This window comes from Pan paniscus, chromosome 13 (assembly GCF_029289425.2).
Source record: "Pan paniscus chromosome 13, NHGRI_mPanPan1-v2.0_pri, whole genome shotgun sequence".
Classification (NCBI taxonomy): Eukaryota; Metazoa; Chordata; class Mammalia; order Primates; family Hominidae; genus Pan; species Pan paniscus.
In genome coordinates this window covers 134,007,438-134,026,033 of record NC_073262.2, presented here as the reverse complement: position 1 = coordinate 134,026,033, position 18,596 = coordinate 134,007,438, and the positions used below count along the sequence as shown (strand labels likewise).

The 18,596-nt window shown below is 57.1% G+C and overlaps 2 protein-coding genes across 3 annotated transcripts in view; both read right to left on the bottom strand.

Moving 5' to 3' along the window:
* Window positions 1–4,765: 4,765 nt before the first annotated feature.
* B3GNT7 (UDP-GlcNAc:betaGal beta-1,3-N-acetylglucosaminyltransferase 7) lies at window positions 4,766–10,343 on the bottom strand. 2 transcript variants are annotated; one of them, XM_034955356.3, is made up of 3 exons: window positions 10,114–10,343; window positions 7,016–8,201; window positions 4,766–5,788 (listed from the first exon to the last, which is right to left on the bottom strand). In XM_034955356.3, exons 1-3 carry the CDS (start codon window positions 10,122–10,124, stop codon window positions 5,663–5,665), a joined length of 1,323 nt encoding a protein of 440 aa, XP_034811247.1. In that variant the 5' UTR covers window positions 10,125–10,343; the 3' UTR covers window positions 4,766–5,662. The 2 variants fall into 2 exon arrangements, with proteins under 2 accessions (XP_034811247.1, XP_034811248.1); XM_034955357.3 differs by having other exon boundaries at window positions 4,766–8,201.
* Window positions 10,344–10,935: 592 nt separating this feature from the next.
* The window catches only part of ARMC9 (armadillo repeat containing 9), a 190,006-nt gene continuing 182,345 nt past the window's right edge, over window positions 10,936–18,596 (bottom strand). Inside the window, exon 25 of the mRNA XM_055109209.2 lies at window positions 10,936–11,146. Coding sequence (XP_054965184.1) covers window positions 11,130–11,146 — 17 coding nt within the window. The 3' untranslated portion in view covers window positions 10,936–11,129. The remainder of the gene's footprint in view (window positions 11,147–18,596) is intronic.

Sequence of the window (18,596 nt, the reverse complement as noted above, 5' to 3'; positions counted from 1 at the left end):
TTCCTAAAGCCTGTAGCTGTCGCTGTAACTCAATTTCACCTCTCGGGGAGTGCCTGGAAGTCCCCGCAATAGGGGAGGGGGCTACAATATTTCATAAGGGGAATATCCTGTTCTTTTAGAAAGGGTACATCTAATATTAAATAATACCATAGGGAGAGCCTGTATCCATTTTAATCCTGTTTCCTGACATACTTTCCCTTAACTATTTTTGATAGTCCAATTCATCCACTCTACCTTTCCGGCACTCTGAGTCAGCACAGGAATTCCCGAAGCCCACCAAGGTGGAAGCTCGCTGGTGTCCTCTGCAATGCATAACTGCCACCTTGTGGGGTTTCCATACGGCTTCTAATAATTGCAAGATTTCTTGTTGATATTTTATGTCCTTTCCCCAGAGTTCAATAGGGCCTTTTCTTTATATGATGCTTCATGCACTTGAAGGGTTAAAAAGGCATACCGAGAGTCAGTGTAAATGTTTACAGTCTCACCTTCACTGAGTTCTAAGGCCCGAATGAAAGCAATGAGTTCAGCTTTCTGGGCTGAAGTGGCCTGGGGCAACGATCTGGCTTCAACAACAGTGTCCAGGGTTACCACTGCATACCCTGCACCTCTCTCTCCTTGGGGGTTGATGAAGCTGCCCCCATCCACGCATAGTTCCCAGTCTACTGATGCCCCAGGCTGGTCCTGGCGGTCAGGTCTGCTAGAGTAGACTGAGTCCAACACTTCTACACAGTCATGCTCGACAGGGCTCTCTGATACCAGAAGCAAGGTAGTGGGGTTCAGGGTGTTACAAACTTCAATGGTTATACGGGGATTTTCACAGAGCAAACTTTGGTACTTGGTGAGTCTAGCATTTGTGAGCCAATGATGTCCTTTAGTATTTATTAAAGTCACCATAGCTTGGGGGGCCTTTATGTTCAGGTTTTGCCCAAGAGTCAGCTTAACTGCTTCTTGTACTAGCAGGGCAGTTGCTGCCAAGGCCCTCAAACATGGGGGCCATCCTTTAGAAACCCCGTCTAGTTGTTTAGAGAGGTAGGCCACTGGCCTCGGCCAGGGCCCCACAGTTTGGGTTAAAACTCTAACTGCCATCTTTTCTCTCTCTGACACATACAATGTAAAAGGCTTTGTCAGATTGGGTAGCCCCAGGGCTGGGGCTGACATAAGTTTTTCCTTTAACTCACGAAAGGCTTGCTGTTGTTGGGATCCCCATTCAAAAGGTTCCCAGTCCCCCTACTTTGTGACCTCATACAAAGGCTTGGCTAATACTGCAAAGTTTGGGATCCACAGTCTGCAAAACCCCACAGCTCCTAAGAATTTTCTCACCTGCTTTCTGCTCTTAGGCTCCGGTAGAGTGCAAATGACCTGCTTTCTTTCTGATCCCAGGCTGCGCTCCCCCTGTCGGATAGTAAATCCCAAGTAACGTACCTGCGGTCGGCAGATCTGAGCTTTTTTCTTGGACACCTTATACCCACAGTCCTCCAGATGCCGGAGTAGAGCATCCGTTCCCTTGGCGCACCCGACTGCCGTGGGGTGTCCCAGCAAAAGGTCATCAATGTACTGGAGCAACACGCAGCCTAGGTTTCTGGTGGGACACTTCTGGAGGTCTCGAGCCAACGCCTCCCCGAAGATGGTGGGGGAGTTCTTGAACCTTTGAGGAAGCCAGGTCCAAGTGTACTGAGTAGTGACACCTGACTCCGGATCTTCCCACTGAAAGGCAAACAGCTTCTGGCTCTCAGGGGCTAATCTGATGCTAAAGAGAGCGTCTTTCAGGTCCAAGCAGGTGAAGCAGCTGTCCTCAGCTGGCAGCAACCCCAGCAATGTGTACGGGTTATGTACTGCTGGATGTAAAGTCACTGTAGCCTGATTAACCAAGCGCAAATCCTGTACCGGCCTGTAGTCCTTGGTCCCTGGCTTGGGAACAGGCAGGAGGGGAGTGTTCCATGGAGACTGACAAGGAACTATCATTCCAAAGGTTCTTAGGCACTTGAGAGGGACCTGAATACCTTCAAGAGCTTCTCTGGGGACCGGGTACTGTTTTTGCCTAACTGGCTGGGCCCCAGGCTTAACTTCTATAAGTATGGGGGCTTGGTTGACTGCCAACCCTGGAGGGTTGTCTTCCGCCCACACTCTTGGCCACCGCTTAGCCAGAGCTGGTCTTATCTCTTGGCCTGACTCAGTTAAGAAAAGTCTCCATTCCTCCTCTCAGGGGACCATAAGGGTCATAATGACTCCCGTTCCAGGTAACTTTAGCAGCAAAGAGCCATGCTCTGTAAAAGAGATACTGGCTCTCAGCTTGCAAAGCAAGTCCCTTCCCAACAAGGGCAAGGGACAGTCAGGCGTATATAAAAACTGATGAATCACTTTACGTCCTCCTACAGTACAAGTCCGGGGCAAGCAGAAAGCTTGTTTTGCTGAAATTCCCGTGGCTCTGATTATGTCAATAGTCTTTTTGGATAAGGGGGCGACCGGGGCGGTTACTACCGAATGTTCAGCACCAGTATCTACAAGAAAATCAATGTCTTTACCCCCAACTGTCATCCTGGCCATAGGCTCTTTGGGGGCCCTTGAGCCCGGTCCCCCTCAGTCCAATAACTCTTCTGCCAGGTTGAGCAGGGCCCCTTCCTCCTTGTCTGGAGCCTCCTGCTCCAAGTCACCTTGTTTTCCTTTTAGCTGGGGGCATTTGTTCTTCCAATATCCTATTTCTTTACAACAAGCACACTGGTTACACTGCAAGCTCTGACAGCCAGGCTGAGTTTCTTTCCAGGGGCCCCCGTTCCCTTGCCTCTTTGAGGGGACCCCCCCGATTGCTGCAGCTAACAGGTCGGCGTTTCGCCGGGCCTGACGTTTATTCTCTCTGCGGTTTTCCTTATGGCTTACTGCATCCCTGTTTACAAACACCTGGTTAGCTATTTCTAATAACTGTGATGTGTTCATCCCTGCAAACCCATCCTGTTTCTGCAGTTTTCTCCCAATGTCTTCTGCGCTTTGACTAACTAAAGCCATGTTAATCATCCGCTGATTTTCAGGGCTAACGGGATCAAAGGGAGTATACATACGATAGCCCTCACACAGTCTCTGGTAGAATTGTGCTGGACTTTCTTCTTTTTCCCCGAATGACCTCAGAGACCTTGTTAACGTTTGTGGCCTTCTGGGTTCCCCTCTTTAATCCTTCCAAGACAGCTTCCCTGTCTCGGTTTAGCCTTTGCATATCCTCTCTTTCATTTGGATCCCACTGGGGGTCAGTTCCTGGTAACTGGGTCCTTACATACTCTTGGGGGTTTTGGTAATCAGCCGGTGCATGTTCCTGTACCCACTTAGTTGCTGCTTGGAGCACTCTCTGCCTTTCATCTGTGTTAAAGAGGAACATGAGCAACTGGTGGCAATCAGCTCAAGTGGGGTTATGGGTCTGGATAATAGTTTGGAGCAAATCAATTAGAGCTTGTGGTTTTTCAGTATAGGACAGGGTATTGTTTTTCCAATTGAGAAGGTTGGCAGAGGTGAAGGGCTGGTACACAAAAACACGCTTCTCCACCACGTGACCATCCTCCTCTATCCCAGTATACCGCTGCTCTCTCAGGGGCATTTGTATCCCAGTTTTGGGTCTTAAATGAGCTGCCAAGGGAGGGGTTTCTCCCGAGGCTTCACCTCCTCTCTTGTCTACTCTGGGTGGCCTAGGGATATGTTTGTCTTACGGAGGCACAAGCACTGTGGGCTCAAAAGTAGGGAGCCTCTCTGCCTGGTAAGGGGAGGGCAGCACTGGGATCACTGGTGCCATCTCCTGCAATGGATCTTCTGATGTTGGGTCGAACAGAAATTCAGGAGTTAATTTCCCTCGGTGGGTAGAGCGGGATCCTTCCTTGGCTATCTGTCCCTTTCCTACTAGCGCTGCTGCTGCCTGCCCTCTTAGCCACTGTGGGGGGTCTAGCACCAGCTGTAGTAACCAAGTGTCTATGTATGGGAACTGGTCTGAGTGTCCTGACTTACCAGTTACCTTGTGCCATACCTTAGAAACAAGGGACCTGTCCAGGCTTCCTTCTGATGGCCAACCCACTTCTAATGTTGGCCGATCTATTTCACACAAAATTGTTTCCCTGGTGTCATAGTAACCCCATAGTCTCCGTTAAATCCCTTCTTAAAACTTTTCAACATAGTTCCTAGCGGAGTAGGCTTACCTTGTGTCTGACCCGTGTTTCCTTGAGACAAAACACCAAGCTCACACCGCACGCACACACAGAACAAAGAATGGGTAAAAAGGGCACACACACTTTCAGTTTACACCAAACCAGAATCAAAACCAAACCCAGAGTATCCAGAAATCCAAGCCAGGTCAAAACCAAAACCAAAGTATCAAGCAATTCAAGTCAAGTCAAAAACAAAAACCAAAGTGCCGGTACAGGCACACCGTGGGTGATCAGGACATGCTTCCACTCAAATGGAGTGGGCAAGTTCCCAAGACCAGTCTTACCAAGTTTCAGATGTCCGGACTCCAAGTGCCCGTTCCTTCAGCCACTGCGCTGATCCTCCACGGGGGCCTGCCACACACTGCTCTGACGAGGTGTTCCACCCGTCAAGAGCATTGCCTACCCGGGAGTGCTCTCAGGATCCGCGTCGCTCAAGCCGGCCACAGTCCCCCGCAGGGATGCTCCACAGGGCAGGCCTAAGCCGCCTAAGGGGCCGCCTCGACCGTCCGTCAATTACCTCGCTTCCCGATCAGGGAACCAAGAAATGTAGCAGGATGAGTCCCAGACAAAACTCCTCAGACACCGGATTAAAGAAGGAAGAGGTTTTTATTCGGCCGGGAGCATCGGCGGACTCGCGTCTTAAGAGCCGAGCTCCCCGAAAAAGAAACTCCTAGCCCTTTTAAGAGCTTACAACTCTAAGGGGTCCACATAAAAGGGTCATAATAGATCAAGTAAGCGTGAGGAACGTGACTAGGGGCTACACACATCAGCTAATAGAACAAAAAGTTTTACAGTGCTTTCTCACACAATGTCTGGGATTTACAGATAACACCAGTCGTTTTGGTCAGGGGTTAATATTATTATTATCATTCTAACCACCAGGGCCAGGTGGTGGCGCCAAGGTCGTCTAGCTATTTATCTTACTTCTGTTTCTTTCCAACTTTTTGCTTTCTCCCTTTTCTCCTGTCTTATAAACTAGGGAAAAGGGGAGGTTGGGGAGAAGCTGGGAAGGACAACAGGAGAAGTGGTGGTCTCATTCCATAGCAGCAGCGCTGTCCCCTTTTCCTTCCTGGGCATCTGAACCCCCTGGGATTCCCCTGAGCTGGGTGCAGGCACGGAGCTGCTGGCTGGCTTGCTCATACTGTTGCCTGAGTGACTCTTCTCCTGGGGGTAGCTCCCTCCCCACCCTGGAGGTCAGCAGCTTGGGCCAAGGTCCCTGGCACAGGGCCATAAGCTATTTCAGTGCTTTCAGGCTGCCTGGAAGGGACGTCAGGGAGCCCACCGGCCTCTGTACGGCCGACCTAATCCCACCCACTGAAACATTAGCCTTGGGGCCAACTCTGGCCTCACCCTTGGCAGGGACAGGAAGGCACTGGCTCACGCTTGAGCCACAGCTCGGCTGTCCACCAGGGCACAGTCAAGGGCTGGGTGCATTGCTAGCTCCCAGGTTTTTCTGTTGCCGTACTCCCATTCCCACTTTAATCCTAGCACTCAGCCCCGTCTAAATCCCTTCCAGAAGTCCTTGTGCACCCACCAGCCAAGAACAAGGAACAAGCTGTGTCTTCAGAAATCTCTGGCAACCTTGGCCCCAGACAGGCTCTCTGATGCAGCTGGGAACAGGAAGTTTCACACCAAAAAAAAAAAAAAAAAAAAAAAAAAGTCCCATTTTATTGAGAAAATAGTGTCAATCCCTCCATCTTTCCTAGGTGACTCTCGCTGAGGTAGGAGGTGGCAACCTTCTGCACCCACCCCCACAGCTGATCCATCCCTTCACGGGGGCAGATGCTGGTCTGCTAGGCCCTGGAGAAGCAGGGTGCGGTGGGGCAGGGCTCTGGAGGGGGCTGGGCTGTGAGGGGCCTGGGGGTGCTGAGGGCAGGCAGCTGGAATGAGGGGAGGGAAGGGAGGAGGGCCAGGGAGGACACCGCCCCCTCCTGAAGCCTGGAGCCTTCTCCCTCCAAATTCTTCATAAATAAAACTTCACAGTAATAGAGGAATGTCCACTTCCAGGGCCAAACCGGCTGCTTTCCAGCCAGGGAGCCAGGCCTGGGGGTGTGGGGGCTGCGGGAGGGAATTGCCTGGGGCGGGGGTCAGCAGCTCTGGGACTTCGAGGGGCCAGGAGCGCTGCTCTTCTGCCCTGTGTCGGGGTGGGGTAGGGCTGCAGCCCCAGGGAGATTCTGAGGGGCGCTGAGGTAGTCAGAGCGGTCGCCCTTCCAGACCTTACAGGACACAGCCGGGAGTGGAGGCCCTGTGGCAGAGGCGGCCCGTCTCCAGGCAGGCCTGGGGCTGCGGAGAGCCTGCTGGGCCCTCTCTCCCAGGAGACCGGGGCGTGGACTGGGGGGTGCCTGTGAGCCTGCACAGGGTTGAGTTTCTCCTGCCAGGGCCGCCCGGCCTCTGGGGAGACTGAGGCATTTCACAGAAGACTCTTCCCTGTGAAGACGAGGGGCGGCCACAGACCCATCAGGCCAGGCCTAGCCCAGGTACCTGAGCACAGCGTTCCTCCAGAGGTCACCAGGACCTCCCACCACATCTGAGGGGGCAGCAACGGACCCAGGTCAGGAGGGCTGCCAGGGCCTGGCACCTCGCTCCTCAGAGAGGGCCTCCAGACTGGGCAGCTCCAACCGTTCCTGGGCCTCAGTTTCCTAGAATTATCCACACAGGGAGGTCCCTTTCTGGCTACCTGCACCCCACCACACCCAGTGGCACGTAGGCCTCAACCCTCCACCTCCCCTTGGGGACCAAAGGCTAGGCCTGGGCACTGTGGCTCCAGCCCCAATACCATGGGGGCTCAGGAGCAAGTGCCCTGGCCTGTCCTAGTAGCCCGGCTGGGGTCAGAGCACCTGGAGCTTGCGGGAGCAGGTGAGATTGCTGTGCACCAGCCCCCACATGGCGAGCAGCTCAGGGGGCAGCAGCTTGTGCACCACGAGCATGGCGCGGAAAAAGCACGGCTCCTTGTTCATGCGGCTGTTGCGGTTCCGGGAGATGCCGAAAGTCTTGAAGCCCTCGTGGGCCGTGGGCTGCACGCCCAGCACCTCCAGGCACATGCCCAGAAAGACGTCATCGATCGGGTAGAGCTCCAGGGTGTCGCAGGCATGGTGCAGGCGCCGGGCCAGGCTGCCGGCCATGAGGAAGCCACCGCCGCCTGCATACGGCGGATAGCTGGCCTTGCTGTACAGGGCCCCCGGGATGTAGTATTTGTTGTCTTTCCTGCGAATGGGCCGAGCGTGCTGCAGGACATCGCCCACGAACAGGTTTTCCTGTGGCTGCCGGTCAGCCAGAAATTCTAGCAGGTTGGTGGGGTTGACGAAGACGTCATCGTCGCCTTTGAAAATGAAGGGGACGTGGGGGCAGTAGATGTCCAGCCACTTGAGGAAGTGGATCTCCTTGAGGGTCAGGTTGAAGAAGGTGTCGAGAAAGTCCCACTGCAGGATGTCGCCATAGAGGCGGTCTTCGTAGGCCAGCAGCTGCTGGTAGTGCAGGCGCTCCTCCTGCTTGGAGGCCGTGCCCAGCAGGAAGAGGGTGCGCACGGCGCCTCGGCCCCCACCCGCGGACTGCCTCTCGCGGCCCCAGGTCTGGCGGATGGCCTCGCGGCGGTCGTGCTGCGTAATGACTGACTTGACAACCACCAGCAGGTAGACATCACCCCTGCACTTCTCCGGGTGGTTCAGCAGCATGGGGAAGTAGCGGCAGTGGCGGTAGAAGAGAAACTGCCGGAACTGCGGCTCCAAGACCTGGAACCAGGGCTGGTGGGTCAAGTTGATATTGGCTGAGCAGTTAGTGGTGGTCACGTCCCAGGCCTGGGGCCCCTGAGAGGCCATGGGCATGGGCGCAGCCACATCTTTCGGGTTCTTCCAGAAGTTGTTGGGGTTCACCAGCTGTCCATTTGGCTTCTGGGCCTTCTGTGGCTCCAGGGTGGGTGGCGGAGGCTCCTGCAGAAACTGACCAGGGGTGAGACTGCGTTGGAACACCGTCACGGCCACGAGCAGGGCCAGGGCCAGGCACAGACTCCGGTAGACGGTTTTCTTCCTGTGGGGGAGAGCGGACAGTACAGAGGAGAGAGAAAAGATGAGCCCAGGGCTCTCCTGGCACCCCCCTTGGGAGGCTGGGTGGTCCCAGACGGGCAAGTGGACCTGGGCACAGGTTCAGTCCCGGAGTCCCTAAGCTGTCAGGGTAGGGTCCCGCTTCCTCTCCCACCCTGCCCTTTCTTTCTCCCACCCTGCCCTCTCCTCAAGGAGCACTGTGGAATCAGGCCCTGACGCTTACAAGCTGAATGAGTGGTTTACAACCACTCTGAGCCACGATTTCTTCTTCCCCCAAATGGGGCTAAAACACAGGATTGGAGTGCCATATAAAGTACCAGGCAGTGGGTGCACAGTTAGGGGAATGCTGTCACCTTAACAGGAGGGCCTCAGGTGGAAACCTCTGCCCTGTTCCCCACGCCTGGAACCCCAATGCCTTTCATTTCCCTGTGGTGTACCTACCCACAGCAGTAGGTATTGGTATCATTAGGTGACTCAGAGCCAGAGTCATTGAGAGGGCACCCTCTGACCCTCTGTGCCGCCCGGGAGCTCCATCACATGTGGGGCACATTGGAGAGTGGCTCGAGCTTGGGACCCGAGGAAGACTGGCCCTCCTCCCCCTTCTCCAGTCTGTCTCACCCAACAAAGAGCAGCCCTCATGGTTGATGGAGGCCCAAGGATGCAGTGAGCACCTCTAGCATGGCACTGCCCCTCACCCCTACCTTAACATCCCCAGCTCATAACACCCCATTAGAAGACATGAGGCTACAGCTCTACTCCCTGGGAGGGGGCACATTTGCAGCTCCAGCCCTTGAGGGACCCTTCTTGCCCAGAGACCCCCCCACCCCAACCCCGGTCCACACCCATTTCAGAAGCAGAAATTAGAGCTCTCTGCCAGGAGTGCTGGTCGTCCCAAGCCCTGGGGCCTGAGCCCCTGTCCTGAAGGACCTCCTCTCTTCATCTCACCCTCCAGGGGCTGCCAGGACACCTGCCCCACCCTCCCCAGTGGAGACCTGGGGGCTGAGAGCTCTGGGGACAGCAGAGTGGCCTTCCAGGGCCAGCCTAGCAGAGAGATGGCGCTGACCTCCAAGGGGGAGGAGCAGGGTGCCAGGAGAGACAGGCAGCCCGTGGAGACGCCTGGGTTGCCCTGAGGGCTGGTCCGGTTGCAGGTCCAGGCCCCAGGGTGAATGCAGGCTGAGCCCCATAGAGCGACATTTTCCCCATAGGGTCCCCAGGTTGCTGGGGCATGTGGTTGGAGGAAGACAGGGGCAACTTAGGTGCAGGCTGGGGGGTGTGACCCAAGGTCCAGCTCTCCGGGGAGGAAACGGAGGGCTCCGGATCCGGCCCTGCCAGCCCTAGGGGTTCCAGGGAAGCCGCCCACCGAGGCCGGGACGGGGGAGGTCGGGGGGTGCACCGGGAAGGCGGCGAAGCCCTGGGCTGCGGGCGCTCCACCTGCCGGGTCCGCTCCATTCGTAGGGAAAGCCCGGGAGGGGCGGAGAGGGGCCGGGCGGGCGGCGGTCCGAGGTCCCGCGGAAGGAAGCCCCGAGAGGAGGAGAGTGGCCCGGGCGCAGGGGGCCCTCAAGGGTCTGGAAGGGCGAGGGGACCCAGCTGCCGGCAAGACCTGGGGTCCCAGCCGCCGGGGTCCTGGAGCGGTGTCCAGGGCCGCGGGGCCGGGGAGCTGAGCGCGGCGCCCCAAGACCCCTCGACGCCCCCCAGGGGTCCGGGGCCGCGTACCGCGAACATCTCCCGCCGCCGCCGCCGCGCCCGCCCATCCGCCCCCGGGAAACTGAGGCCGGCGCGGCGCGCGCGGGGGCATCTCCCATCCCGGGAGTCCCGGCGCCCGTCTGTGGCCACGGAGGAGGGGGAGCCCCGGGCCCACGCCCCCGCCCAGGCCCCCGACGGCCCCCCGCCCCACTCACCACAGCGACATGGCGGCCCGGGCCGGAGCGGCGGAGGGGCGAGCGGCTCGCAGCTCTGGGCGCCACGGCTCGGGCCGGCGGGACGGCGGGCGGGTGGGGACGGAGGCCGGGCCGCGCCCCCGCCGCGACTTTCCTCTTCCCGGCCGCGGGAGGAGGGGCCGGCAGGGGCGGTGGCCCAGGTGCCTTAACCCCTTCGGCGCCCCGGGCCCGCCCCGCCGCCGCCTGGCGGGGACCACCCCATTTCTCCGAGACGGCCCCTAGGCTCCCCAAGCGCGCCTAGTAGACAGTGCATGGCCGAGGCGGGGCTTCGGAGCCCACGGGGGTCACCTCCAATCCCGGGGACGCCTGTCCCTGGCGGAGCCTCCCGGGGCGGGGGGAGGGCGGTCGCCGGTCCCTCCTGTACTTGTGCGAAACCTGAACACCCAGTCCCCTCCAAGACCCTGGGGCACCCCAAGGCCCAGCCATTTCCCTCTGGCCCCATTCGGACTTGTCTTTGGGGCCAGAGGCAGACAGGGTGTCCTTTTCTCCCTCTGCTACCTTCTGCCCCTGCACCTTTCCCCTGCCCAGACAGACCCCTTGCCCAGCTGTTGGGCTACCTAGGGCCAGGAGCAAAGCCAGCCACTAGGGAAAGAGGCCGTATGAGACTGGGCTCCATGTCAGGACTCGCCCAGGCTGTGGCTCTGGAAGCTTTTTTTGTGCCCCCACCATGTCCCTCTCTTCACCTCTGGGGTTCCTCCCACCTCTGAGGGCTCCCCACCACCAAGGGAAGGCCTGTTGGCCCAGCCCTATCTCCTTTCTTTTTTCACTTATCACTCAAAACCCTTTTTGTCCTCAAGCCTTTATTAGTCTGCTTGTGCACATCAGGCCTAGCGGCTCTGGGGAGTGGGCTGACAGAGAACACGGAGAGGGCTTGGTCCAGCCAGGTGACTTCCGGAATCCTCCAGCCGGGAGAGCCATCGCTGGTCCTGTTGTTGCTCAGGTTGTTCTGGTCTTGTTCCGGGTTGAGGTTTCGGTGCTTAGCATCCAGCAGGACCTCCAAAATGCCCATAGAATTGAAACGGAAGCACGTTGTGGTCCAATCATAACAGCTAACGTCCACTGAGCAGCTACAATATGCCAAACCTGGTTCTCGGCCCATGCATGACTGGTTCACTTAATCCTCGAGGCATACACTATTATTCCCACCTTACAGGGGAGGAAACGGGGGTGCAGAGGGGAACTCCCAGCCAGCTCAGAGAACAGCGAGCCCAGAGTTAGTAAGCACATCCAGGAGGCCTGCATGGCCTGAAGGCTGGCTCTGAACCCTTCCTGCCTGGTCTGAAGGCTGGCTCTGAGCCCTTCCTCAACCTTTTTTCCTTTCCCAGGGACAGCAGTGACAAGGAGCTACTTTCCTGCCCAGCACACAGGGAGGCTAGGAGTCCTCAGCTGGATCTTAAGCCCTCGAGGCCAGGGTGAGGAGCCCCTTCTGCCCTATCCTTAAGGTTCAAGGGCCCTTTGGAGGGGGAGGAGAAACTTAAGGTACCATAGAATGTTCTGGAATGTTGTAAGTGCCAATTAGGGAATGTGAAGGGCCTTTCAGGCAGAATTTCAGAGGAGTATCTTGGGGCTGATGTCCTTTGTAATGGCCCTCCAAAAGTTCCAGAGCAGGGGAGGGGCTGACCTGCAGCCCAAAGCCCCTGTTGGCCTGGCTGCCTGCCACTGAGGGCCACCCGCAGATTCTGCAGCTCCACGGCTCCCTTCATCCCAGTGTAGCCTTGGCCACCGGTTCCCGCAGGGCACCAAGCATTTTGCTCCACTGCCCAGCCTTCCGGGTTCCCCACTTCACCCTGCAAGTGTGGCCCTGGCTTCCCTGGCTCCACACAGGTGCCCTGCTGAGAGCTGCCTCCCTGGCTTCAGCACTGACCTCTCACCCGGTGCTGTGGGGTCTCCTTCTCCTGCTGAGGGGTGGACACAGCCGTCCCTGGGAAGGGGTTTTAAGCCCATGTTTGGGGATGGCAGGCATGGGGGTTGGGTCAGAGTCTTGCACTTCCTGGTTGTCACTGGGGGCAGGTGGCTTTTCCCCTTGAGACCTCAATTTCCTGCCAGCTCAGGGCCTTGTGAGATGACGCCAATGAAGCACAGACATAGGCATCCCCTATGTAAAGAACTTGGTGGCAGGCCGGCTACTGTTAGTGTTATCATTGATGTCCAGCTACTCCACAAAGCCCCAGAAGCACAAGGGCCAGAGGAGGTGGGAGCAGAGGGAGCTGCCCAAGGTCAGCGGAGTGTTTGCCAGTGGAATCTGGTCAGTTGAGACAGGCAGTTTGTCATCATGGAATCATTTGATCTGTGCCTAGTTTGAATTCAGAGAGGGGAAATGAATGACAATTAAATGCGAGTCCCTGATGGTGGGGTGGGGGTGGGGAGTGTGGAGCCGGGCCAGGCTTGGGTCAGCCTCCCCTGTTATTCCAATGTGCTCCCCTGTGGGGCAGCTGGGCCAGTCCCTATGGCAAGCACAGTGGTCCCCCCACCGCCAATCTGGCCAGTTCCACCTGCCCCAGCCAGAGGGCAGAGCCCCAGCAGATTCCTGTGGATTTAAGCGAGGCCCTGAGGAAGGCAGGCCTGTCTGCGATGGGATCTGCCTACCTGCTGTCCCCAACCCTGGCTGAAGGCAGAGCCCAGAGGTAGAGGGAAGTTCCAGAGTGGCAGATACCAGGAGAAGAGGGTGGGTGACGGATGAGCTGGCTGCATAGGCTGCAGGAGTCCCAAGCCAAGGTGGAGGTGGGTTCTGTGTCCTTGTCACAAGGCCACTCTGTGCACCTCAGGTTGCTCCCTTGGAGGGGGAAGCTCGTGAGCCAGGACGTTGGAGGACCCCAAGAAATGCCCCCTTCCCCAGTACATCTTTTGGCCCCTCAGCCCATCCCTACCTCCACCTCCACTTTCTTTTATATCCCACCCCTTCAACCTTCCAGAATAGGTTGGAATCCCACCCTGCTGGTAACCCCAGCACAGGCCTTTGCCCAGAGGCGAGGGCTGCAGAGACCCAAGGGTGGGAGTATCTGACTGGCCAGAAAACACACTGGGTCAGTGGCTTGACTGGACAAGGTGGGGGCCAACTTGGGTCAGAGGGACCCCCAAAGCAGAAGGTGAGGAGTCTTGCGTGCCTTGCAGAGAGGTGGCCATCGTGGGGCGAGAGCGCGGAGCCCAGCAGGGGCCACGGGCAGGCAGCTATGCTGGCTGTAATCGCCTCAGTGCTGCTGTGATTTTGTGAGCTTGTGAGTTAATCTTAGTTGGTGTTTTTGAAAGACCCTGAGCAGCAGTCTACACTCCAGGGGCAGCCACAGCCAGCACTTCAAATGTGGTTGTCTACTGTCACAGCAGAGGGTCTGTACATTAACACGGGAGGGTCGGAAATCATTGTTCTGTAGTAAAAAGAGTGTTGCTGAAGATGTGTGCCTGGGAAGAGGCACCACAAGTCCCCTCTGCCTGTGCCTGGGCAAGTCCAGCCACCAGCAGGGCAGTGCCCCGGGTCTAGAACTTTCTCTGAGTGGTTCTGGGCCCCCACAGGTGGTGCTCTGACTGGAGGTTAGCTAGTCATGGTGAGCATGTCCTTGAATTCACCCTGACAAAAGCTGTTGTGACAGGACAGAGTGAGACTTCCCTGAGCTTGTGGGCAGGGGCAGGGTGTCTGTTTCTGTGCTTCGTGCTAACAGATGTTTCCAGTAGGGTAGCCGTTGGGTCTGAGAGTTGATTTCATTATAATATGCCACCCGATGGGGAAGGGTGGGGTGAGACCTACGCTTTCTCAACTACCTCTGGTCCTTGAAGGCCACCAATATCCTCTGCAGAGAACCTGACCCATCCTGCAGGGCAGTGCAGGAGGGACCTCAAGGCTGCTGAGTCAAGGGGGTCACTACCCAGACAAGCACTGGGGGAGTGCCCCCAGGTAAACTGGTGTCTCCCAGAAATGGCTCCCATGTGAAGCCAAGGCAGTGTGTGGATCTAGGGCAGGAAGGGAAGTAGGGATGGAAAATGAAAAGGGAGAACACATTTCCCTGGGGGACAGGTCTTCCTTTGAAGGGGTGGGAGGAGGAGAAGGCCAGGATGGAGCAAGCAGCGAGGTAGGAGGAGATGACCGTGTCTTCAAGGCTTGGGTGGTCTGGAGTCTGGGAACTCCCCTTGCCCAAGGGAAGACTGGGCCAGAAAGAAGCCCAGATCACAAGGCGTTGAACTGAAACAGGAAGAAGTTTAAAGAGGCTGCATGTGGCCGGGCATGGTGGCTCAGGCCTGTAATCCCAGCACTTTGGGAGGCTGAGGCGGGCAGATCACTTGAGGTCAGGAGTTCAAGACCAGCCTGATCAACATGGTGAAACTCCGTTTCTACTAAAATATAAAAATTAGCTGGGCGTGGTGGCGGGTGCCTGTAATCCCAACTACTTGGGAGGCTGAGGCAGGAGAATCACTTGAACCCAGGAGGCGGAGCTTGCAGTGAGCCGAGATTGTGCCACTGCACTCCAGCCTGGGCGACAGAGTGAGATTCCATCTTAAAAAAAAAAAAAAAAAAAAAAAAAGGCTGCAAGCAGGGCTCTCATAGAAGCAGCATGCCAGGCAGCATCCTGCTGTGGGGAACCCTGAGGTGCCCTTCCATGGCCCAGTCCTGCCCAATAAAGCCAAGCCCAACAACCAGGAAGACACCTTGCCCTCCCAGAGGAGGTGCTTCTTACCAATTCCAGAGCCTGCATGCAAGGATGCTGCCTAGGAGACTGTAATTCCCCAGAGATTCCCAGTGATTCTCAAAGTGTAGGCAGGTTTGGGAACCACCGGTTTTGAGCCCTCCAATCCCTGCTCTCTTGGTGGGCCTTGAGCCAGGGCCAGAGGAGGGCCACTGCGTCATTGAACCTGGGCAGGAGGAGGACAGAATGGGGAAGCGGCAATGGAAGCAATTGGGGCCAGAAAGGAACGAGTTAAGGAAGTTAAAATTTCCCACTGAAATAGGTGGCAGTTGAGGAAGCAGAAGTGGGTTTAGAGCTTGAGGAATGGAAGAGGGTGTCCACAGCCTCTGTGCAGGATCTGAGAAGGCCAGGGAGGAACGATGAGGCATGTCGAGGGCCAGGCAAAGGTGCTCCCTGGAAACCCAGCTGTGTGGTTCCAGGCAGGGATCGCTCAGGGCTCCTCTGGTTGTGAGAGACAGCAGCCCGACCCAAGGTGGCTCCAGCCAGAGGGATTTGTTGGTTCATATAACAGGATCCCCTCTCCCTCCACAGCCTCTCTCTCTGGACAGTTGCCCAGCCCCTAGCTCTTCCCTAAGGTCTGCGGGCTTCTTCATGAAGAGCAGGAGAAACACAGGCTCGCAAATGGGCTGAGGCATTTGTCACCTCATCTCAGGGACCTCAGAGAAAAGAGAGGTTTTTCCCTGTCTCGGCCTCCATATACAGATGTCTAGGGAAGGACTCTCACTAGTCTCACTTCAGTCATGTCCCCAACCTAGGCCAATGATCACGTTGCGGGGGGGCGGGGGTACCACAGTTGGCCAGGCCTGGGTTATGCATTCCCTTCTGTGGTTGGGACAAGTCCTGAGATTTGCAGCCCCATGAGAACAGCCTGGAGTGGGCAGATCCGTCAAAGGAAGCTGCTGTTATCAAGAAAACCTGGTTCCAGAGGCTCACTCAGCAGCTGCAGAGATGCCTGGGCCTGGTCTCCCACTCATGCCAAGCCCCTGGGACTCTCAGATCATCCAAAACAGAGCCCTAGATGAGAGTCCCAGAAGGCTGGAGAATCAGGTGAGAGGTGCTGGGAAATGCCTCCACATGTGCTCCTGATCAGCCCTTCTTTCTGGGGTGGGGAGGAGCCGCAGGCTGGCCAGTGGAGGGAGGACGCAGCTCCTTCTGGGGCTGGGCAGCTCTCTGGACCCTTTCCTGTGCCCAGGCACCCATTGGCTGCTCTGAGCTTTTTGGGTTTGGGACCCAGGAAAGTCAGGGTGGAGCTGGGCAGCCAGAGAGAGAAGCTGGAGTTCAAAGATGCCGAGGAACTGGAAGCCCAGCAAAGAGGGCTCAGAAGGCAAAGAAGAAGTGGAGCAGCGCGCCCCGGACACAGGGCGGCGGGGCTGCACCTAGGCTGCTGTCGGCAGGGGCGTTGGTGGGCACACATAGACACACACTCTCACAAACACACACACAGAAACACGCAGGCATACGTGTGAACCCAGATGCATGAACACACACACTCAGGGACATGCATACACATACAGACACACACGCATATTTGGAGAGACACAAACCATGCCTATACACATAGAGGTCAGATACACAGACATGCATGTAACCCTCACACACCTGAGATACATGCACACTTGGTAAAAAACACACACACACACCCATCCACACACAGCCAGAGACGTACACACACACACACCATGTCCATGGCCTTTCCCAGGTGGAAGGGGCCTCCCCGAGCCAGCTCATCTGTTACCAGTGAAACTCTGCCTGGTAGGCCCTTGGGAAGGGGCTGAGGACCAGGCAGGGCCCTGTTACATCCGTGAGCAGCCCTTGTGATCTTTGCCCAAGTTCTCAAGTCTGTGTCTCCCATGACCTTCAGGGCCCTCTGGGCACCGTCCACAAACCCTTAACACCACCCGCATCTGCCCCCAACCTCAATCCAGCAACCCTGGTCTCCGTTCACTCAGATCCCAGCCTTCCTTCTGCTCAAATGTGCTCTCTCCACCCACCTTTTAGAATCCAGTGAGTTCCTGCTCATCTTTCAAAACCCACCTCAAATGCCCCCTCCCTTGGAGCAGGCGCTCCCTCCTTGGCTGGCGTTCCCCTGCACGAGCCTCCTCTGTCTGTCCCTCCTCCACCTGTCCCACCACACGGGGCACCACTAAGAGCAGGGACGGGCCTTTCCGTTTTCCTGGTGGGCAGCACGCAGAAGGGCGGGGCTGATGCCCACTGGCTGAGCAACTACGGGACCACATCGCCAGCATGGCAGCCTGGAGGCCTGGGCAGGGAGGAGGGGCAGCCATATTCAGAGGGCAATGGGGTGTGCCCACCCCAGGGAGCCTGGGGCGGCTTGGCCAGATGTGCAGAGCCTCAGCCCCACCCCCAGCACACACTGCCACATATTCACCCGCGGTGGGCATTGTGCCCCTCGCCCTGGACAGCTGGGCCCAGGCAGCACCCTCCTCCCCCAGGCCACCATGACTCACATCCCGCCCGCCGGGCGGCCAGCCTGGGTACACACAGCCTCCTTTCAGCCCCTCAGCCCCAAACACTAGCTTAGTCTTCCCTCTCGGGCGCCTCCCCTCCCGAGCTGGCAGCTCAGCCCCACGCTGAGGCCACACGGAGGCCTGCTTCCTCTCCGGAGCACAGGGCTCCCTGTCTCTCGTCACCCGGCCGCCGTCCAAGCTGGCCCTGAATGGCTGCCTTTTCATGGAGCAGAGCCTGACCAGGTGCAGGCTGGGCAGCCCTGCTCCCACTAGGCCCGCCAGATCTCTGTGCCCGTGGCTCTGCTGCCCTGGGAGAGAGGTGGGCTGGAGAGCTGGAGGGCTCCAGAAGTCCTTCCCAGGCTCTGGCCAAAGGCCTCCTCACACACGCGAAGCCTCCTCTTCACACACACCCTCCTCTCTGCTTCCCCAGCAGCCCTACAGCCTGGCCAGGCACAGATTCTTATTAGTCCCATTTTACAGGGAAGGAAACTGAGGCAGGTGGGTGGTGGGGCTGGGACTTGGTGCCATTAGAGTAGCGTTAATAATGCAACCTGGCCAGGCGTGGTGGCTCACGCCTGTAATCCCAGCACTTTGGGAGACGGAGGCAGGAGGATCACTTCAGCTCAGGAGCTCAAGACCAGCCTGGGCAACACAGTGAGACCCCCGTCTCTACAAAAATTTAAAAATTAGCAGGGTGTGGTGGTGCGTGCCTGTGGTTTTGGAGGCTGAGGCTGAGGTGAGAGGAGGCTGAGGCTGAGGTGAGCCTGGGAAATTGAGGCTGCAGTGAGCCATGACTGCACCACTGCTTTCCAGCATAAATGATAATAAATAATATTATTATATATTTTCTCAAAAAAAAAATATAATAGTGTGACCTCCCAGGGTTGCAGTGAAGTACTAAGGCAGCAGCCTCCCTGAGACCCACTAGCAGGATCCACAGGTGGCCCCCTATGATGATAATCACAACATCATTTCTGGCTTTGTAGCTAGCACCTGTCTCCATCTTTTAGCAGAGACCTCACTCCTCTAGTCTCAGGGGTGGCCTCTTGGCCAGGTTGGACCAGTCATGGTACCTTATACCCCTTGCACCCCAACAATGTGCTTGGTCCAAGGGATGGGCCTGTGACCCGAGCTGGGTCAATCAAGGCCCTTCCCTGGGGATTTTCAAAGGGCACTGGTCTCTGATCATCAGGGTTTTTAGGGTGTGACTCTGAATATATTGGGGAAATATTGTGCTGTGCACCCCAGGCCCCTTCACTGCAGGGAAAAGACTAAAACAACACGCAAAGCAAAACAGAGAAAC

Coding starts and splice junctions, on each gene's coding strand:
- B3GNT7 (XM_034955356.3), bottom strand. Junction 5,789..7,015: donor CCTGCTCCCGCAAGCTCCAG/GTGCTCTGACCC, acceptor TCCTGTTCCCAG/CTGCATCAGAGAGCCTGTCT.